Source organism: Pristis pectinata, chromosome 32, assembly GCF_009764475.1.
Source record: "Pristis pectinata isolate sPriPec2 chromosome 32, sPriPec2.1.pri, whole genome shotgun sequence".
NCBI classification, from domain to species: domain Eukaryota; kingdom Metazoa; phylum Chordata; class Chondrichthyes; order Rhinopristiformes; family Pristidae; genus Pristis; species Pristis pectinata.
Genome location: NC_067436.1, coordinates 14,763,354 through 14,786,617, shown reverse-complemented (window position 1 = coordinate 14,786,617; position 23,264 = coordinate 14,763,354). Strand labels below are relative to the sequence as shown.

Below are 23,264 nucleotides of genomic sequence, written 5' to 3'. Positions count from 1 at the left end.
CTCAACCATCCCTTTGCCTCCACAGATGCTGCTTGACCCACTGACTTCCTCCAGAAGTTTTTTTGCTGTTGTGATATGAGCAAGTCCCTTTCCTGTAATCTGAGGACAAACGAACATTCCAATAAGACACTGAGGGAGGACTGCATTTTTGGATGCAAAGTATCGCCTGCCCTGTCATGTACACATGAAAGATCTTAAGGCACTCTTCTGGAGAAGAGCAAGGAGATAACCCTGTTGTTCCACCCAATATACATCCCTCACTCAACACAACCAAATTAGGTCATCTGCTCATCATTATTTATGGAAAAATGCTGTGTGCAAATTGTTGTCACATTTCCCACATCACTCTACTGGCCGCACTTCAAAAAGTGTTTCATTGGCTGTGAAGTGCTTGGGGCCAGGGTGTGCACAGAAATTTAATTTTGACCACTTTTGCAGCCACTTGAGACAGACACATTTTGTACGCATACACACGTGCGTGTTCTTGATGTCTTTGATGAAGTATCCATAGCCCTAGTGACACCCCCCCCCCCCCACCCTGCCGTGTTGCACATACCCTGGCTTTGGGACTATGCTGGAAGGCATTAGGAAGGCAGTCATAAATGCAAAGGGTTTGGCAGCATACTGCTTAAGGTACTGAACTAACATCCCTGAGGTCTGCAACACTGATCTCGAACGTGAGTTCAATCCCACCACAGCAACTGGAAAATTGAAATTCATGTAGATCTGATATTGAAAAGTAGTATCAGTCTTGCTGACCAGGAAACAACTGGATTATCTACCAGTTAATTACTTAATCACTAAATGTCCTTCACAGAAGCAATCTGCCATCCTTCCCTGAATTCAACTCCAGACCCACCAGTGTGATTGACTCATAACCCCTTCCTCAAATCAGGGGTAACTAGCAAAGGACATAAATTGCCACCAACAGTGAATGAGTAAATTAAAACTATTTTTATTTTCATTCTGAAGTTAATCAGCTTTACCTAAAAACTCCTCTTTCCCTCAGCCTCCCCAACACCAGCCCAACCTCGGTCTTAGGCTCTCCCTTCCCCTCACTGAGAGTCGTGTGCTAAGGAAAGGACTTAATAAGAGGAGAGCAAGATCGCAGGAAGACGCAAAGGACTGCAAGTTGAAAGGAAGGACAGGTTGAGAAAAAGAGCCAGAGAAAAAGCAGGAGTGGGAACTGTGCAAACAGAACCCAGCTGTGACAGAGCCTGGATGAAAAATGATGTTTGGGAAACTGGATGTCCTCTTTTCAGGCAGAATGTTGGAAACGTTCCATTGATTCGTGCTGTGCCAGAAGGCACTTTCGCATGTGAAACATCATCGTCTTCCTAGTCCTGTCATGCAATTACATTATTGCATAATATGTGAGTTTGTGTTTTTAATAGGTAAAGGCAAGTATTTATCAGAGGTAACATGTTAGGTACTCTGTTAACCTATTGATCTCATTAATCCCCTCCTTCCTGTATTTCTGTCTCAGTTCCATGAAACATAATTCCACTCAGTTGTCTCATTGCCAGCTGTAAACTTTACCTTAGCAAATCTAAACAACCTGGCAGCCTGCTTTGCGTGAGGACTCGCTTAACACCTTGATGGTTGCATACTTAAGCCATGGGAGCGGTCGAAACTGCTACCCGCTACTACATGATGAATTCCATCCATTCTCGGCTGAGCTGCTGTAGCTGGATGCCACTATAATAGAATGGATGACTGACTTATCATCTCTAATACAATACAATTTGCAATTACCAGTGTTTAAACCAGCCGGCTAATCTGCAAAGGCTCCACGATCAGGAGACTGCCGCATTCTGGAGAAAACTGCTTCAGAACAAAGACGGAAGTAATTAAAACAATCTGCAATCAAAATATTGCGGATGCTGGAAGTATGAAATAAAACCAGATACTACCGGAAATGCACAGCAGGTCAGGCAGTATCTGGGGAGAGAGAAACAGAGTTAATGCTTCAGCTTGTTGGCCTTAAGGTTTATCACCTTGTACCTTATTGTCTACCCGCACTGCACTTCCATTGTAGCTGTGACACTTTGTTCTGCACTCTATTACTTTACCTTGTACTACCTCAATGTATAATGAATTGATCTGTATGATCGGTATGCAAGACAAGTTTTTTACTGTACCTCAGTACAAGTGACAATAATAAACCAATTCCAATTCCAAATCAGTAGTGAGAAAAGTTAGAAAAAAGTTTTTAAAAGTTAGATTGAAAGGTAAGGGTGAGGCAGAAAGAAAAAAAGGGAAGGGATTATTATCGGGTGGAGATGAAGAGAGACTGACAGATACATACTGTGGTGATTCCAACTGACGGGTGGAAAAGATATGCCTGGACTGCATGCAGAGGAGATGAATGAAATCGAATTTCTCAGAAAAGGAGAAAAAGATAATGAATGCTAAAAATGTGAGGTATATGCCAAAATGGCTCATCACCTGAAACTGTTGAACTCAGTGGTGATCCCTGAATATTGGCAGGTGAGAAGGTGAGAGGCTGTTCCTTCAGCTGAGGTTAAGCTTCATTGGAATAGCATCAGAGGCCAAAGACAGACTTTATACTCATGTGGTTGTATCTATGGTGGAAAGGAGGGAGGAGGGGGACGGGTGAAGGGCTCTTTTCCACAGGGCTACAGTGCTTCACAAAGGTGTTTGCAATGCAAATAATGACTCTCAAGAAAGATCTGAACTTGGTGCCCTTCCAGTGAAGTAAGTTTCACAAGTTTGTTTTCTTCCACTTACTTGTTCATGGGATTTGGACATCGTCTGTTTTCCATCTCGAATCGAGCCATGCACTGTAAGCCAGGTCAGTTTTAGAATCAACCACATCAGTGGGTCTGGAGTCACACTTAGATCGAGTTAGTAAGGGCAGCAGATTTGTTTCTCTGATGAACATTGGCAAGCCTGGTTGGTTTATTTCTATTCATTTTCAGGATCTGGGCAATACCACGAGTTCAATGTTCAATGCCCATCTCTAACTGCCCTTGAGGAGGTGGTGGTGAGCCACTTTCTTGAATCACTGCAGTCCTTCTCGTGAATCTACCTTTACAGTGCTCTGGGATAGGGAACTCCAGGATTTAGATCCACCAACAAAGAAAGACTGGCAATGTATTTTCAAGTTAAGATGGTGTGCGTCATAGAGGGAAACCATAGGTGGCAGTGTTACAGTGCGGTTAATGCCTTTGCCTTTCTTGCTGGGAGAGGTCCAGGTTTGGGGAGGTGCTGTCAGAGAATCCTGTACAACTACCTGCAGTGCACTCTGTAGATGGTACACGCTGCAGCCACTGTGTGCCAGTGGTGAAGGGAATGACTGTTTAGGGTGGTGAGGGGGTAACAATTGTGGGCTGCTTTGTCCTGCATGGTGTTGAGATTCTTCAGAGTTGTTGGCAACATGCTCAGCCAGGCAAGTGGCCAATGCATATCTGGCCACTAACATCACTAAAACAGGACATTCGTTACAATGCTGTTTGTAAGATTTTGCTCTGTATAAATTGACTGCCATGAATCTTATAGTAAAACAGTGGCCACACCACCAAGGCATTTTGTTGACTTGGGAACATCCCGAGATCACTTACAAATGCAAGTTTTGTTTTTGTGGGACTTTGGTGGAAGAATTGGCTGTGGAGAAATTCTTCAGTCAGGCCACCAAAATCCAAGTGGATCTCCAAGCCATTTGGCCACTGACTGGAAATGTCATGGATGAATAATGTTTATGTAAAAGTAATAGGAGCATAATGAGAAAACATGGAAATTCTTGCAAGTGGTGGTCCAATATGGAAGGTCTTTATAAAGCAACACCTTGAGATGGGACCAAGAGCATCCAACAACATAAATGACTGATCAAATGCATAGACAGCTCAGTGACTGACTTGTAAAATGTTCAGTTGGTGGTTCCATACCAGTTTGCCATTATTACATTTTCAGTGAATAGTTGTAACACTGCCAGCAGATACATTAATGCTTGTGATGACTTGAACATAAGACACCTGCGGTGATCTGCTTACAGTTTTCAGAATCTCTTCAGGTTCCACCTTGTGGTAAAAATATATATCCGAGCAATTTCCACACAAATTATCAATAATCAGCTTGGCCTCATTCATCAAATCACAACTGAATGCTGGATTCTAATTCCTTCCCTGAATTCCAATCATAGGTCTTTGTTGTGATTAAAGTCATAACACCTGCACAGCCTTGATTTTCTACTGTAGTTTTCACAACACACAAACAGGCCATTCACCCCATGGGGGCTATTCCATACTCGACCATCATCATAAACACAGTAAACTGAAACGTGCTATTGATCTGTTTGAGGGTGAAGCACCAAAAACACAGTTTGCAGATGATACCACCATAGTGGGCCACATCTCAGATAATGATGAGTCGGAGTACAGGAAGGAGATAGAGAGCTTAGTGACATGGGTGTCATGACAACCACCTTTCCCTTAACGTCAGCAAAACAAAAGAGCTGGTCATTGACTTCAGGAAGGGGGGTGATGCACATGTTTCTGTTGACATCAACGGTGCTGAGGTCGAGGGGGTTGAGAGCTTCAAGTTCCTTGGAGCAAACATCACCAATAGCCTGGCCTGGTCCAACCACGTAGACACCGCAGCCAAGAAAGCTCACCAGTGCCTCCACTTCTTCAGGAGGTTAAAGAAATTTGGCATGCCCCTGTCAACCTTCACCAATTTTTATTGATACACCATAGAAAGCATCCCAGCTGGACGCATCACGGCTTAGTACGGCAACTGCTCTGCCCGTGACCGCAAGAAACTGCAGAGAGTTGTGGACACAGCTCACGGACACCAGTCTCCCCTCTGTAGACTTTGTCTACACTTCTTGCTGCCTAGGTTAAGCAGCCAACATAATCAAAGACCCCACCCACCTGAGACATTCTCTCTTCTTCCCTCTCCCATCAGGCAGAAGATACAAAAGCCTGAAAGCACCTACCACCAGGCTCAAGGATAGCTCCTATCCCACTGTTATAAGACTATTGAACATTTCCCTAGTATGATAAGATGTATTCTTGACCTCACAATTGACCTTGTTATGATCTTGCACCTAATTGTCTGCCTGCGCTGCACTTTGTCTGCAGCTGTTCCACTTTATTCTGCATTCAGTATTGTTTTACTGTTGCAATGAATTGCACTGTTGTAATAAATTGATCTGTATGAACGGTATACAAGACAAGTTTTTCACTGTACCTCGGTACAAGTGACAATAATAAACCAATTCCAATTCCAATTCCTATTATTGATAAAGAATAGAAGACGTATGTGGTAAAATTAGAACAAAAATACTGACTGCAAAGTGTTGAGCCAGGCAGAATGGAATAGCCTGACCCAACCCGAACTGTATGCACATAGTGAGTCCACTCCATAGCTGGGCTCTATTTACAGAACCTCCCCTTGTTTCATTTTTCTTTCTACAAATTGAAAAACTCAAACTTGACATTTCCCCACCACTAGACATAACCTTTAGTCGACCTGTTTTCTAACATTTACTGGATGTGGGTGTTGTTGGTGAGGCAGCATATGTGCCCAATTCTTAATTGTTCTTGAAGTGGCTCTGAAGTCAGATATGGGCCAGACCAGGTAGAGCTGCCAGACTTCCTTCCTGGAAGGACATGATTAGGTGTTTATGAGACACAAGAGACTGCAGATGCTGGAATCTGGAACAATAAACAATCTGCTGGAAGAACTCAACGGGTTGAGCAGCACTTTGGGTCGAAATCAGGCATCAGGAAACCTTGCAGGGTTTTGAACTGAAACATTGACAATTTCTTTACTCCCACAGATGCTGCTCGACCAGCTGAGTTCTGCCAGCAGATTGTACGTTGCTCTGGGTGTTTATGAAAGCCTGGTAGTTTTATCATCACTGACACCAGCTTTCAAAATTATTCAATTCACTAAATTTAAACACGCCCCAGCTGCCAGGGTGGGATTTGAGCTCCTGCCTTTGGAACATTTGACAGGGGCTCAGGCTTGCTCTTTCTGTAAATTAACGGCAGTGCCACCTGGTCACTTGAATCTTCATTGCTATGCAATGGGATGTCTCAAAGCAGAAGCTATTGAATCAATCAAACCCTATTGGTGAGAACTTTCATGGAGAGCTCCCATTACTAACTTGGTGTTTTCTTCATCTCCAGATACTGATGTCTGTGCTGGCTCACCCTGTGAACAGCAATGCACTGACAGTTTTGGACGTGTTGTCTGTACGTGTTATCCTGGATATCGTTTTGACCGAGAGCGCCACAGAAATCATCAGACACCATATTGCCTGGGTGAGATCTTTAATTTTATTAAGACAATACAGATGCTGCAGCCCTGGGTGCCATTTATCACTGCAAATGCTTGAAGTCAAAGTCAAGTTTATTGTCATATACACAAGTACATGTGTGCACAGGTGCAATGAAAAACTTACTTGCAGCAGCATCACAACCACATGGCATTAGAGACATAACATTCATAAGAAAAACATAAATTAAACATAAATTGTACAAACATTATACAAGAAAGCACACAATTAGAACAAAAATGTCCATTGTAGTGCAAAGTGGTCAAAGTGCTCATCAGTGTTGCTCTACTGGGGTAGTCATAAGGGTTATGCAGGGTGGTTCAAAAACTGAATAGTTGAAGGGAAGTAGCTGTTCTTGAACCCGGTGGTGTGGGACTTCAGGCTTCTGTACCTCCTGCCTGATGGTAGCTGTGAGAAGATGGCATGGCCCGGATGGTGGGGATCTTTGATGATAGATGTTGCCTTCTTGAGGCTGCAGCTCATGTAGATACTTTCAGTGGTGGGGAGGGATGTGCCCATGATGTACTGGCTAAGTCTGCACATTGTTGTGGAAACTTCTTGTGCAGAAGAAAGCCATTTGGCCTATTATGGTTGGACTGGACCTATGTCAATGGCACACACTGCAGACATGGGAGTGAAGGGAGTGAATATTCGGGATGGTGAATAGACACCAATCAACTGGATGGCGAGACCTTTCCTGAGTTTTATTGGCACTCCATTCATCCAGGCAAGTGGAGAGTATGATATCATGCTCCTAAATTCAGTGTATGCCTTGTAGATGGTGGAAGTCGATGGGGAATCAGGCAATAAAAGAACTTGACGTCACCTATAGCAATATTTTCCCTTAAATCAATGGTTGTTCCTTATTTACTCTATTTAGAACCCTTCAGGCTTTCTCTCTGTGTTATATCTCCTCTTAAACATTTCTGTTTGAAGGAGAATGATCAAACATCCCTTGTAAATATTCCTCAACTCTAATGCCATTCCAGCAAATCTCTTTTGCGTCCCTCAGGAGCTTGTGGTGTTGCTGTAGTGATTTTACTTCTTCCCTTTGGGGACATGGACATGGTTGGAAGTGCCAGAAATCACTGCTACATCTGCTGTTACTTAACTAGACCACTTGAACAGCACTTCCCAAACCCATGACGTCTTCCACTAAGAAAGCCAAATCCAGCATGCGTAGGGGAACAACTACCATCTGCAGGGCTCCCTCCACGTTGGACGCCATCCTGTCATGGAAAGGTATCTGTGCTCCTTCATTGTCACTGGGTCTAAATCCTGGAGCAACCTACTCAACACTGGTGAGAGCACTTTCACCAGAAGGACTGCAATGGTTCCAGAAATCAGTTCAACTCCACCCTCCTGGGGGCAATTAGGAATGGGAAGTAATTTCTGGCCCAGGATGATGTGGATCTTAGAGGTGAACCTGTTGATGTTCCCATTGCCTGCTGTCCTTGTTGTTTTTGGAGGTAGAGGTCGTGAGTTTGGGAGGCGCTATTGGCATATCCTGGTTGAGTCATTGCTATGCCTTTTGTAGATAGTACACACTGCAGGCATCATGCATCAGTGGTAGAGGGAGTGAATATTTAGAATGGTTGAGAATTGTTAGTTTTGAACTCATCCAGGCAAATGCAAAGTTTTCCATTGTGATCATGATTTACGTCTTGTAAATGGTGGGAAGACCTTAGGGTGTCAGAAGGTGAGTCATTCTTTGCAGGATATCCAGCCTCTGATCTGCTCTCATAGCTCTAGTATTTATGTAAATTAAATTGGTAAATTGGTTTATTGGTTTATTATTATCACATGTACTGAAGTACAGTGAAAAACTGTGTTTTGCATGCCATCCACACAGATCATTTCATTACAACTGTGCATTGAGGTGGTACAAGGGAAAACAATAACAAAATGCAGGATAAAGTGTTACAGTTACAGAGAAAGTGCAGTGCAGGCAGACAATAAGGTGCAAGGTCATATCGAGGTGGATTGTGAGGTCAAGAGTCCATCTTATCGTACTAGGCTGGTTATCATATGTGGCTGGTTGAGGTGAGTCTGGTCAATGGTGAACCCCAGGATGCTGATGGTGGGGAACCCAGTGATAGTAATCCCATTGATAGTAAAGGGTAGGTGGTTAGACTCTCTCTTGTTGGAGATTCCATATTTTATTAAAGCATAGAAGGAGATGATTCAGCCCATTGAGTCAATGCCACCTTTCAGAGCAATCCCATCAATCCCGTTCCTCCTCCTATTTCCCAGGAACTTATTCTCTCTCACATGCCCAACTACCCCCACCTGACTCTCCTACCCGAGGGACGATTTACAGTAACCAATTAACCCTCCAACCAGAATGTCTTTGAGATGTGGGAAGAAACCAGGGCACTGGGGTAAACCCACAAGGTCATAAGAAAAACGTGTACACATACACCACCCGAGGTCAGGATTGAACCTGGGTCACTGGAGCTACAAGACATTAGTGCCAACTGCTTTACCACTGTGCCATCCAGTACATTTGTGCCTCATGTCATTTTTGATTCACTAAATTATTATGATACATAGGGGGCTGTCGAACGCATCAAGTCCATACACCACACTCATCGCAACCACTGCAGTCAGTCCACTATGCTCTTTCCACAGAGCCCTACAAGTAATTTTCCAATCTAATGATCATTTTCAAACCTTAATTGACTCTATCTCAACCCCCCCAACAGATAATAAAATAAGATAAGACTTCTTTATTAGTCATATGTACATCGAAACACACAGTGAAATGCATCTTTGTGTAGAGTGTTCTGGGGGCAGCCCACAAGCGTCACCATGCTACCGGCACCAACATAGCATGCCCACAACTTCCTAACCTATACGTCTTTGGAATGTGGGAGGAAACCCACGCAGTCACAGAGAGAACATACAAACTCCTTACAGACAGTGGCCGGAATTGAACCCGGGTCACTGACGCTGTACTGCTACACTACCAAAACTACCTGTGTAAAAACAAACTCTTCCTTACATCCCGTCTCTATCTTTTGCCCTTCACTTTGAATCTGTCCTCTGGTCCTTGAGTAAGCTTTCTCTATCTACTCTAGTTAAACCTGCAATGATCTCATGCACATCTGTCCAAACTCTGTCTAACCTTCTTTACTCCAATGAAAACCCCAGCATGTCCAGCATAAGAATGTAGTTACAATTCCTTATCCCTGAAACCATTTTACTAAATCTTCTCTGCATTCTCTCTGGGATTGTCATGTCCATTCTAAATAATGGTGACCAGAATTTAACGCAATACTCAAGTGTTTTCTGAAAGTTCAACATAAGGTCCCTGCATTTTTACTCTATTTCTCCGTTTATAAATACACGAGTAAATATATTTGTCCCTTCAACTGATAAACCCTGGGATTATATAAAATATCTGTTAGTGTGGTGTAATTTTATATACTGAGTTCAATATGGTCACAGAGGAAGTCATGATTAACATACAGATCAGGAGCTTTCCCAATGCAGACTTTGTTTTATTTATTCATTTTTCAGATGTGGGCAAGGCCGGCATTTATTGTTAATCACTTCACTGCCCTTGAGGAGATAGTGGTTAGCTCCTCCTTCAATCACTATTGTCCTTCCAGTAAAGGTACTCCAGCTCTGCTGTTGGGAGGAGGGTTCCAGAATTTGGACCCAGCAATGATGAAGGGTTTACTTAATATTTCCAGACTGGGATAGTGTGTGACCTGGAGGGGAATCTGCAGGTGGTGGTGCTCCCACATGCTTGTTGCTCTTGCCCTTCTTGGTGCTAGAGTCCTGTGTTTGTGAGGTGCTGTGGAAGTAGTCTTTTCGAATAACTACAGTACACCTTGTAGGTGGTACACACTGCAGCCACTGTCCGCGGTGATGTAGCTGGGTGGTGTGCTGATCAAGCTAGCTGTTTGACCTGGATGGTATCAATCTTCTTGGTAGTTGGTGTTGCACTCATCCAAGCAAGTGGAGAATATTCCATCATCATTCTGAATTGTACCTTGTAGACGGTAGAAAGGAGGTCACTCACTTGTCACAGGATATCCAGCTTCTGACCTGCTCTTGGAGCCCCAATATTATGTGACTGGTCTAGATGAGTTTATGAACATTGGTGACCCCCAGATAGGCCTCTCAGTGATGGTCTTGCAGTCAAACGCCAGGGGTAGATGGTTGGATTCTCTGCTCGTGGAAATTATCATTGCCTGATCTTTTGTGGGGCAAATGCTATTTGCCACTTATCAGCCTAATGCTTCCTGAAGTCTAACTGCATGAAGGCATGGGCAACTTCCTGGCTGAGGAGTATTGAATGGAATTGAGCATGGTGCATCCATCAACAAACACCTCCTTTCTCAGAACAGGGCCCTGAGAAACTTGTCAGGAGTGGTAGGAAGGATAAATCTTTCAAAAGTTGCTAATGGAAACTGCTATAACCTTGTTAAATAACACAGTAGTTCAATAAATCCATGAAATTCAAAAGTGGCCAGATCATCTCTGGGTAATAATGCTGATGTGATGCCCAAAGACCTTCGAGCCTTTGCACCAGGTACCAGCTTTACGCTGCCCTCTGTTTGGATGCAGATTTGTCATTTTTACCCTGAGAATAACAAGTAGTCTTAGGAACAATAAGTCTGTCCTTCTTTGAGATGCATAATGTGTCTCCCCTTGCCCTCCACAGATATAGATGAGTGTTCAGTGCATAACGGCACACTTTGTGATCACAAGTGTATTAACACTCGTGGAAGCTACAGCTGTGAGTGCCAAGAAGGATTTTACTTGAACATCGATGGCAAGTCCTGTCTCAGAGCTTTTAATGGTAAGAGTGAATGTTCCTTTTGATTGATCTGATGAGTTCTAGAAAACAGTACTAACTGTTTGAAAGATTTTGCTCAGTTTCCAATTATAGTAAAATTGAGTTATGAAAGCTTTTGGGTTCAATATTAACGAGGAAAGTTCAAAGACTCCATCAAGGTAGTTGGTTTTGCCAACTTTACTTGCTGTAATAAAGTTCTGAATGCACTGTGCCTGCCTACCATATATTGGAATCATCTGGTTAGTGAGGCCACTGATAGCAATGAGTAATCCTGTCACAAAGCATGGAATTTATCAGTGTAGTGGGTGATATTTGTTTCATGATGCCTGTGCCAGCTCACTGGCAGGACTCTCTAATTAGTTTTAGCAAGTGCATTCAAATTCACAGGAACACACTGCATAAAAATTAGGCTCGCCTCCTCTGTGGTTCATTTGCCAGGTGGCTAACGTCTGGTGGTTATTCAATCCAGGTCCTCCAATTTTTCAAAACCCTTCATGATGTTGTACACTTTCACTAAATTAAAATATGTTCTAAGGAGGCAATCCAAATTTTCCTAATCTCTCAACAAAATTGAAATCCCAAACCTTCAGCATCATTCTCATACATCTCTTTCTCTCTCTTCCTGCCTCTCTTTCTCTCTCTCCCTCCTCCTAATTCTCTTTTGCATCTTCCCCAAAACATCTTTCCTAAAAGTGCGGCTACCAGAATTGTTTGCAAGACTCTATGTCAGATCAAACCACTAATCTTTGAATGCTTGGCATAACTTTTATATTTTGCCTGAATTCCCTACCCACAGTGAACCATCAATGCTTGCTCTAAAGGTTTAGTGCAAACTTAACCTTTGCAGATCCCTATTGTCAACCTGTGTTCCCAAACTGGCCTGATCATCAGTGCTGAGATCCTGCATTGTGGCAGAACCCTGTGTGTTGTGGAGGGGGCCTGATCAAGACCCACCTATCAAGTTTGCCAAATGTTAACATCAACTTCCACCCAAGCTTAGCCAACTGTCAATACTGTGTAAAAAAATATATTTCTGTATTTCAATGCAGTTCAGAAATATTGAAAGAAAATCACAAACTATTAAAAAAGCAAATGATTTTAAAATAATTTTTAAAAGATAACATGGTTTAAGAGAACACTTTTAAACAATTGAAACATTTAACTAAATGTAACTGGTTAAAGTAACTGTAAATTACCTTATATGTGCTCTCTTGCAACCATTCCCCTCCATTCAAAGGAACAGAGTCGCCATTCACCATAGGTTCAGTGGACAGATTCTCCAGAGACTGAAGCATGACCTAAGAATACAATGAAGCCATTCAAGCTATATTGCACTATTCAGTTGGCTCACTTCTTATGAGTCTATTATCTCCATCTACCCATCATAATCCTCAGCACCTTGCTAAATTAAATTCCAATGATCCGAGTGTTGATTTTTTTCAAAACAAAGAAAAAATTGACAAGCAGATGGATCTGGGAAGGTTTTGGTTTTGGAGTAGATGACTTACAAGAGTAAAACATATCCACGGTAAAAGCCAACACGGAAAAAGCAAAGCCTCTGGAGTGCCATTCTCATCTGATGAGGAACTGACCCTCTGCTAGTCAAACAACAAAAAACGACAGGACCAATTTACTGCCGTTTCAGAAAAAAGGTACAGTTTCACAGCAATACCCACTCACCATCTTCCACTGCCCTTCATGTCCAAACCAATAGATTCAGTTATCTGTGGAATCAAACACCTTGATCATCAAATTAAAACATTCATGCAGAGACATTTGTCCTTGCTATTTTTGCGGTATTTGCAATCTTTCTAATGCTGTTCCAAAAGGTTTAAAACAAAATCACAAAATTCATTAGCATCAGCTCCCAAACAGTGCAATTGGGCTGCCTCATGATGCCGCTCTGCTTCAGAGTCTGTGACCATTTTGGGTCGGACTTTTTCTGTTAGTGGCTCTGACCTCAGGAAGTAACCCTTAAAGAGTCACTCCGTAATAGAAAGCTGTTTTGCAGCTATTGGAATGTGGGCAAGAAATGAGTGCATGATAAGAGAGGAGTGATAGATGGGGAGTGGATGGATGAGTCAGTGGAAGCTATACAGGCTTCTGAAGAACAGTGTGGGTAGGAGGCAACTTGTGCAAAGGGCACTACCAGCAGGAAGATACCAGGCAGGTGTCTGTACAGGCACTCCCTGAATGCCTGAACTTTCAAGAGTTTGGCATTGCAGCCCAATACCCCTTCCAGGGGCAAATGCAAATGTTCAATTGCCCAAATATTCACCTGATTCTCCACTTTTCCCCTTCAATTTTTCTTTTGACTTCCAGTGCAGGACTGGACAGCAAAGTGCCTTGTCAATAGGCATTGGGCAAGATAACAGAAAAATAACACAAGGGTGCACAAATACCTAACAGCAAAATGATAATGCTATATTAACAATTGGCATTAAACACTCCCAGAATAGTGCATAAAATTAATCAAAGGCACATTGGTCTGCACAACGTTGGGTTTTTTGGTGTCACACAGAGAAATCTCCAAGCACAAATTTTTCTTCTATATAAATGCTGTTAGACCAATTGAATGTTTGTGACTATATTCAGTCTTTAATGCCAATGCCACGTCTTCCTTTGACAGGACTTAACTAGGACAATTGAAGATTACCCATGCCCAGTCACTAAGAGGCACCACCATAATATGGACTCACTCATTCTTGCCTCTGTTTGCACTGCTGCCAAATTTATTTTCTTCATTCATGAATGTGGGTGTCATTGGCAAGGCCAACATATATTGCCACTGCTGAACTGAATGTCCTGCTTTGCCACTCAACAGCCAACCATATTTCTGTGCATCTGTGGTCACTTGTAGAGTCATAGAGTCAGACAGCACGGAAACAGGCCCTTCAGCCCAACTCGTCCATGCAGGCCAAGATGTCTATCTGAGCTAGTCCCATTTGCCTGTGTTTGGCCCATATCCTTCTAAGCCTTTTCTATCCATGTTCCTGTCCAAATGTCTTTTAAGTATGTAATTGTACCCACTCTACAGCTTCCTCTGGCAGTTTGTTCCATATACCAACCACCCTCTGCATGAAAATGTTGCCCTTTAGGTGCCTTTTAACTCTTTCCCCTCTCACCTTAAATCTATGCCCTCTAGTTTTGGACTCCCACTATTGATGCGAAGGACTAAATGGCCCCCATCTGTGCAGTGAGTTTCTGTGATTCCACAACAGACTGAGGATGATAGAGGGCAAGGGGAGGCAAGCATGCTGAGAAGTTGTAGGATGGAGGAAAATAGTGAGTCGGTATCTTTCTCCTGATCTGCTTCATTCTGTTGGGGTAGTACATTGCCTCACTACTTAATTGGCGTGCAGGTTGAGTAAGGAAGCCATTCTCAATGACAACTTAGCAGGGCATTTAGTAAAAATCAAGGCAAAGTGGTTTTGTGAAAGGGAAATCATATTTCACCAGCTTACTTGGATTCTTGGAAGAACATGTGCTCTGGATAAAAGGGAACTGGTAAATGTGCTATGTTTAGATTTCCAGAAGGCATTTGATAAAGAAATTGCAGAAAATGAAAGCTCATAACATAGAAGGTTACTTATTGGCAAGGACAGAAAATTGGCTGGCTGACAGGAAGCAGTGAGGAGGCATAAATAGGTTTGTTTGGCAGGATGTAATGAGTGGTGCGCCAGAAGCAATGGTGTTGGGGTCTCAAAAATTTGTTTTATTTATTTGTATAGACTTCAGTTTATATAAATGACTTGAATGAAAGTACAAAAGAATGGTTGCTAAATTCCCTGATGATGCAAAGTTGTGAAGGGTACATATGAAGGTTACGATGGGATACAGAGCAGTTCAGCGAGTGGGCAGAGATCTTGCAAATGGAATATAATGTGGGGAAATGTGAAATTATCCAATTTGGCACAGAAGAACAAAGCACGAAATCTAAATGAAAAGTGTTTGCAGAGCTCTGAGATGCAGAGGGATCTGGGTGACCTGGTATATGGTTTATGAAAGGTTAGAGTGCAGGAACAGCAAATTATTAGGGAAGGTACAAAACATTATCAGTTGTTGTGAGGGGAATTGAACTGAAAAGCAGGAATGTTTTGCTTCAGTTACATATTGTGAGATCATACCTGGAGTACTGTGTACAGTATTGGCAGCCTGATTGAAGGAAGGATGTTAATATGTTGGAAGCAGTTCAGGAAAAGTTTACTCGACGGATACCTGGAATAGGTGTGTTTTCCTGTGAGGACAGATTAGACAGGCTAGTTTTGTATCCACTGAAATTTAGAAGATTGAGAGACTTGAATGAAGCATATAAGATCCTGAGGCAACTTGATGAGGTGGATGAGGAGATGATATTTCCTCTTGCAGGGAATCTGGAATTAGGAATCATTTTTTAAAAATAAAGGGTTGCCAATTTAAGAGATAAGGTAAATTTCTCTCAGAGGGTCGTGAGTCTTTCAAACGCTCTTCCTCAAAGGGTAGTGGAAGTATTGTGTTTGAATATTTTTAAGGTAGAGGGAGATAGATTCTTGATGAACAAGGGTGTGAAAGGTTATTGGGATTTGGTGGGGATGCAGAGTTGAGGTGGCAATCAGAGCAGCCATGCTCTCATTGAGTTACAGAACAGACTAAAGCGGTTGATGGGCAGAGTGGACTACTCCTGCTGTAATGTCACCAGAGTTTCAATACTGGAATCATGACTGGTTAACTGAAGAAGGTGTTCATTGTTCCTCCCTCTTTCAGACAGCAGTGCAATTAAATCTGAGCACCTGATGAGTGCTGGCACTTGTTCAGTCACTTGTGAAGAGTTTCTACAGATGAAGCAGACTTTGGTGCAACTCAAGCAGAGGGTAATATGTGTTAATTTACACTGCACCATCTTTATAACCCTGCCATTCATGCTGGCAAACCCTGTCCTACTCTCTGTTGCTCATGTACTAACTTTAATGGTGCTGCCAATATTTATCCCTCAGGCATTAATAAAAAGGTTATCTGACAACAATCACTTCTTTTATTGTCTCTGCCACAATGCTTGCATAACAGTCGCTACAGTTCAGAAATATGCTTCATTAGCTGAGGCGTAAATATTGGCCTGGGTGCTGGAATAGTTCTCTTGCTCTTTTTTATAAATGCCAAAGAAATTTTCACATCAGCACTTCAGGGCATTTGGAGCCTTAGTTTCGTGACTCATCTGAAAGATGACAACCCTGACAGTGTAGAACTTCCTCAGTGTTGCATTGGATCGTGGCCTGAGTTTCTGCTTAAGACCCTGGAGTGGGGTTTCAACATGAAATCTTTTGAGCCAAACTGAATTTAGGCTAGATCAAGGAAACCGCAGCCTAGGAATGCAGTTCTGAGCATTGTGCTGGGATCTGCCACTTTGATACCTTGTCCACGTGACAATTCTCCATCACAATGAGAGTCATTGGACTACTGATAGCTAGAGTGTCGTACTCTGAGCCTGAGCTGTGTTGCACCAAGTTTAACACAGACGCAATACAGCTTGATGGACCATAAGCCGCTGAGGTCAACTGTGTGTACCCTAACCCTGTTTGGGAGGGATCACAGGGCCAAATTGCATTAAACAGGGGAAGATCTAGTCAATTTAAGTAAAAAAAAAATGCAGGGTGGAAATCTGAAGCAAAAACAGAAACACTCTTCTGAAGAAAGGTGATTGATCTGAAATGTTGATTCTTTTCCCTTCTCTAAAGACCTGGCCAAATTTTTGTAACTCAAAATCAGAAGCTGCCTTGCAGCTAACTTACAAAAATAGCTCAGCATCGTTTTTGTTGTGCTACATAAAGATATTTTTATGTTTAGATTAGTCAGCAACCTATTATTAGATTTTTAGTCAGCTTCATGGGTGTTTATGCTAAAGCTGCTCACCTTGAATATGAATGGCTTCTTGTCAGATTTAGACTTTGCTGTTTATTATCTTATAACATGAAAGTTTGTGAGATTGTTTATGCCAAATGGAGAACTTGAAAATATAAGATCCACCAACTTTTAAAACGAGTTTAATCACTTCAAGAAAGTCCAATGATATTAATTGTTGGGTAAATGGGTTGATATTAGACAGGTGTTCTTCCAACGACACTAGAGGGTATATTATGAATTAGTACTCTATATTTTGGAATTTATCATTGACACTGCATCAAAATAATATCATATATTGTTAGATGTCTTCAAGGATTTGTTTTTAATTTGTAAAGTCATTTTGTTAATTAGTTCAAGGTTCCCTGTAAGTGCAGGTTGTTACCAAACAATGCACTAAACATCTCTCCATTTCCAATGCAAAGATTAAAATAGCTATTCGGAAACTTTTACGTAATTGTACCACGCCTTTATATTATTAACATTTCCTAGTGACGTTCCAAAATTTGCCTTACCCACTTGACTCAACAATTTCAATTCTGCCCTGGCCGGTCTTCCATGTTGCACTGTCTGTAAACTTGAGATTATTTAAAACACTCCCATGTCCTAATGGGACTGATTGCACTTCAGTCCCATTGGAACATAAGAGGAGCAGGAGTAAGCCATACAATTCTTCAAGCCTGCTCTGCCATTCAGTAAAATCATGGCTGATTTGATTTTGGCCTCAGCTCCACTCTCCTCCCTGTTCCAATAACTGTTGACTCCCTTATAAACCAAAAATCTGTCCATTTTGTAGTTGAATATATTCAACAATTCAGGCTCCAAAACCATTTTAGGGTAGAAAATTGAAAAAATTCACAGCTCTCCGAGAGGAGAAATTCCTCCTCGAATCTTAACCACTTATTCTGGAATTATGCCCCTGGTTTTAGGTTCCCTGACCAGGGGGCATCATCAGCCCCATCAAATCTCCTTAGAATCTTGTGTTACAATCATGTCACCTCTCATTCTGCTAGAATTCAATGAACAGAGGCCCAAGGTGCTCAACACAACCCCTTCATCATACGATCATTGATGTGCATTGTTACCTGATCCAGTAACACTTCTATTTATGTTGCCAAATTTCTGGCTCTCCCGTTGTAATGGTCTGCTATTACTGTCTACCTCTCTGACCAATCCTTTGGTCATCTATCCTAATGACTCCCAATGTGGCTTGGTGTCAACTTTTGCTTGATTGTCTTGTGAAGCACCTTGGGTTGTTTTACTACACTAGAAGTGGTATGTAAGTGAAAGTTGTTATGTAAATTCAGTTCTTCCAACCACAGCCAGTTAACTTGTTTCTGGAAACAAGTGTAATTCATTACCTTGTCCTGATGAGCCAGTGGATTCTAATTATCTTGGATGGAGGTGTCAGCAATCCAAGAGGAGGAAGGAATTCTTGAGCTTAAGCTTGTGGAAGTGCAGGTCATGTTGAGTTTATTGTCATGAGCACAACTATGGTGAGGTACAGTACAATGAAAAACTTGTTTGCAGCAACATCATAGGCACATAGATACAGACAACAACACAGAATATAAATTATACATAAAAATTATACAATACAGTGAAAAGAAACTGTACAAAAGCAAGACCTTAGTGCAAAAGAAAACAGAGACACAATTGAAGACAAGTCCATGGTAGTGCAAGAGATGTTGTGTTGTGTTGCCGAGGTAGGGTTAGGGTTGTGCAGGTCAGTTCAAGAACCTGATGATTGTAGGAGAATAGCAGTTCCTGAACCTGGTGGTGTGGGACTTCAGACTTCTGGACATCCTGCCCGACAATGGCAGCAAGAAGAGGGCATGACCTGGATGGTGGGGATCCTTGATGATAGATGCCGCCTTCTTGAGACAGCACCTCCTGTAGATGCTGTCAGTGGTGGGGAGGGCTGTGCCCATGATGGACCGGGCTGTTGACGGCAAGAGCATCAGTAATGGGATGACTAAAATGCTGGATGCACAAGAGGTAAGAAATGGAGGAACTCAGTAATCTCAGAAGCATCTGGTGCTAGGGGAAGTTATAGAAATTGGTAGGAGATAAGGCCATGGAGAGCTTTGAAAACTACAATGAAAATTCTGAAGTCGTGGCATTGGTTGTCCCAGAGCCTCCCCTAGCCAGGAGAATAGGGATAGCGGAGACTGGTACAGAATTCAGCGTAAGATATCGGCAGAGATTTGTGTAAGAGAAGATGCATTAAAGGAAGCCAGTGTGGCCTGAAGCAGACGGGTGTGTCCTCCACCAATTCTTGACACTTCAGAATCCCTCCTTCCCTCAATCCACCAGTACCATTGATTAGAACAAAAACTACCTGGAATATTTTCAGTTTATGTAATTTTAAAACACTATTCCTAACTGCTTGGTTTATGCTATCCGCCTGAATTGTATATCATTTGGTGTTGTTGGGAATGAGTGCATGGGAATAAATGGCTGGGTAGTCTGTGAAAAATTACAGTGATGAATTAAAGAAAATAATTGTTTCAATGTGTCTTGTTAAATCAAAATGACACTGGGAATTGACTGCATATTATTGGCACATAATGAATGTCACAAAAGTAGTTAAGTTTACAGATAGCAAGCCTAATCTTGTACTGGATACTCCTTCACATTAATTAGAAAATTGAATAGTGGTTTACTTTGAAAACTAGGCTATGAAATTCTGCTAAAAACAGAAAATGCTGGAAATATTCAGCAGGTCAAACAGCACTTGTGGAGGGAAAAAACAGAGCTAACATTTCAGGTTTAAGACCCTTCATCCAAACCTTCCTGGCCTGCTGAGTGTGTCCAGCTGTTCTCATTTTATTTCAGATTTCCAGCATCTGAAAAGCTTTTTTTTTAATGCATTTCAGAGGTTTTCACCAACAATATTCATATTATTAGTGATTCATATCAGGGTAGGCCCAAAACCTAGCTCTTACAGAACCATTTTGCAGCAAAACAGATTTGGAAATTAATATTTTAAGATGGAACAAACCCATATGCTATCTAATAATAATTCATTTATTTATAATTACGTTAAAAACTCGGCTATTCTTCTCCCTGATTGTTAGGGGGTAATAAGTGGGTTATTCACTCCCAAATACAAAACAGAAGGCAGTGCCCACAACAATCTCTAATGTGATCACCTCCAGTTAGTTAACAGGTCAACACTTCAAGCAGACTGGCACAGAGTCCTGAAGTAAAAAAAACAAGCTGCTGGAGGAACGCGGTGGAAAAGGCGGCGTCTGTGGAGGCAAAGGGACAGTCGACATTTCGGGTTGAGTCCCTGCATGAGAACTGAGGCGGCAAAGGGGAGACAACCAGTATTAGGATGTGAGGGGGAGGGGTGAGGCAGGAGCTGGCAATTGAGAGGTGGATCGAGGTGAGGAGAGGGTTGGTGGACGGATGGAGCCAGGTGGGGGAGGGAGGGGTGGAGATGGTGACAGAGGCTGGGAGGTGATAAGTGGAGACAACAGAAGACTGCAGATCCTGAAAAGCAATTCAACCCCTTTGATCGAGGCACAGTTCCCCAACTCCGGCTAACATAGCAATACATTGGTACAAGTATTTGGTTTAGGTCTGGATCAGGTCTCATTGTGATGGCTGGCTTGGTTAAGCAGCTGACTAAGCTGTACAATCCTATGTATGTAGCATTGTATTTTCAGCAAGATATCAGACACCTTGCAACATTCAGTCTGGATACAGATGTATGACAGGAAATGAAAGATTAAGTTGGTAAATTGGTTTATTGTCACATGTACCGAGGTACAGTGAAAAACTTTGTTTTGCATGCCATCCACGCAGATCATTTCATTACAACAGTGAATTGAGGTAGTATGAGGGAAAACTATAACAGAGTACAGAATAAAGTGTTACAGTTACAGCAAAAGTGCAGTGCAGGCAGACAATGAGCAAGGCCGTAACGAGGTTGATTATGAGGTCAAGAGTCCATCTTATCATACTACGGGGCCATTCAATAGTCATTACAGCGGGATAGAAGGTGTCCTTGAGCCTGGTGGTACGTGCTTTCAGGCTTTTGTATCTTCTGCCCGATGGAAGGGGGAAGAAGAGAGAAGGTCTGGGGTGGGTGGGGTCTTTGATTATGTTGGCTGCTTTACCAAGGCAGCGATAAGTGTAGACAGAGTCCATGGAGGGGAGGCTGGTTTTCGTGATGTGCTGAACTGTGTCCACAACTCTTTGCAGTTTCTTTTCAATTTGCTTTCCTACAGTCTCCTTCACGTCACTTTCAGAACATCCCAAAGCATTTCAGAGCCTGCGGAGCACTTTTTGAAATGCCAGCATTGTTGTTATACAGGAAACTCAGCAGCTTCACCTCACTCACCCTCTGTTGTTATATCACACATGAGATTAAGAAGGGACATGATTGAGATACATAAAATTAAAAGGGAGTAGGCTGCAGGAATTTTTTTTTCCCTTGTCAGAGATGAATAAAACTAGATTTAGGGTAAGGAGTATGAGGGCTAGAGGGGATCTGAGGGGGACCTTTTTCACTCAGAGAGTGGTGAGTACTTGTAGTGCACTACTGGAATGAATGGTGGAAGTAGAGTCGCTTGAGGTGTCTAGACAAACACTTGAATTGCCGAGGCATTGAGGGCTACAGGCCAAGTGCCAGAAAATGGGATTATAAGATAAGATAGATATCTTTATTAGTCACATGTACATCGAAACACACAGTGAAATACATCTTTTGTGTAGACTGTTCTGGGGGCAGCCCGCAAGTGTCGCCACGCTTCCGGCGCCAACGTAGCATGCCCACAACTCCTAACGCGTACGTCTTTGGAATGTGGGAGGAAACCGGAGCACCCGAAGGAAACCCACGCAGACATGGGGAGAACATACAAACTTCTTACAGACAGCAGCCGGATTTGAACCCGGGTCGCTGGCGCTGTAAAGCGTTACGCTAACCGCTACACTACCGTGCTTGCTATGGATGGGTGCCCACCAATCGGCATGGACATGGTGGGCCAAATGGCCTGTTTCATTGCTGTATGTCTCTATGACTCTGTGGCGGCTTCAGACATTCAATCTAACAAAGATTTAACCTAACCATTGGGGAGAATCAATTTCTGCCATTTGAATTAAAGATATCTGTTTCTATAATAACAGCATGTTTACTGACACGTGACCTAATGACCAAATCCTTGTTTTTCCCAGCTGCTGCTAACAAACCTGGACAACTCCAGTGAAAAATTACAACTGTCGAGGAAATGCACAGAAAGACTGCCATGTCCTCCATACATAACGGGCCGACCTGGTGCCCCTGGACCCCCTGGTAAGGCTTCCTACACGGCCAATGAGATTCCTGAGGAAGTTTACCATTGGTCAATCCACATCTATCAACTACTCAACTTAGCTCCCTCCCTGTTCTGAGAATGGTGGGGTGTGGGCAACATTAATAGAATTGATTCAAAAACGTAAAGGTATCAGGCCATCCTTGCAGTACCTTGCACAGTTTTGGTCTCCTTACCCAAGGAAGGATATACTGGTCTTGGAATGTAACAGGGATTCACTGGATTGATTCTTGGGATGAGAAGGCTGACCTGTAGGAGTAGGATGAGCCTTTGCACTCTGAAGTTTTGGGTAATGAATGCGATCTCATGAAAAATTCTTGGCATAACAGAGTTGATTCTGAGAGGCTGTTTCCAGCTGAAACTAGAACCGGGGGTACAACCTTAGGATAAGCTGATGGCTGTTTACGGCTGCAGTGGGGTGAATCTCTGGAATTCTCTATCCCAATATCCTGTGGATTCTCAGTCAATGAATACTTTCAAGCCAGAGATCCACAGATTATTGTACACAACATGAATCAAGGAATTCGGGGATCAGGTGATAAAGTCATCACAAGGTTCCTTCTTAACTGCCTCCTCACAGTGTCTGAAGAGTTACTTCCCAAATCCCAGTGTGGATGCTGTCCACCTGGAGACACAATGGGCCGTCTTCATACACAGAGGGATGTAGAGAGCAGCAATAACAACAATACATGGTACATGGCTTCTTTTGATCTCACAAAAGTCCTTGACTTGGTCAATCAAGAGGGAAAATCTTCCTTCTCAAATCTACTTGCCCCCAAGGGATTTGTCTTCATCCTACACCTACCATAAGATGAAATCACAGCTCTGATCTTAGCCAATAGTCCACAATGGACCCAATCTCAGTGCAAATTGGTGTCAAGCAAGGCTGTGTCACCACCACAATAGATTTCCCAGTACTGCACACCAACCTCTAAGGTTTTTTCCCTAGAGTGGA

The 23,264-nt window shown here is 42.6% G+C and overlaps 1 protein-coding gene across 1 annotated transcript in view; it reads left to right on the top strand.

Annotated features, from left to right (window-relative positions):
- LOC127585166 (collagen and calcium-binding EGF domain-containing protein 1-like) overlaps positions 1–23,264 on the top strand; it is a 169,435-nt gene that overhangs the window by 117,371 nt on the left and 28,800 nt on the right. Inside the window, exons 4-7 of the mRNA XM_052042381.1 lie at positions 6,156–6,290; positions 10,980–11,117; positions 15,858–15,964; positions 22,173–22,290. Coding sequence (XP_051898341.1) covers positions 6,156–6,290; positions 10,980–11,117; positions 15,858–15,964; positions 22,173–22,290 — 498 coding nt within the window. The remainder of the gene's footprint in view (positions 1–6,155; positions 6,291–10,979; positions 11,118–15,857; positions 15,965–22,172; positions 22,291–23,264) is intronic.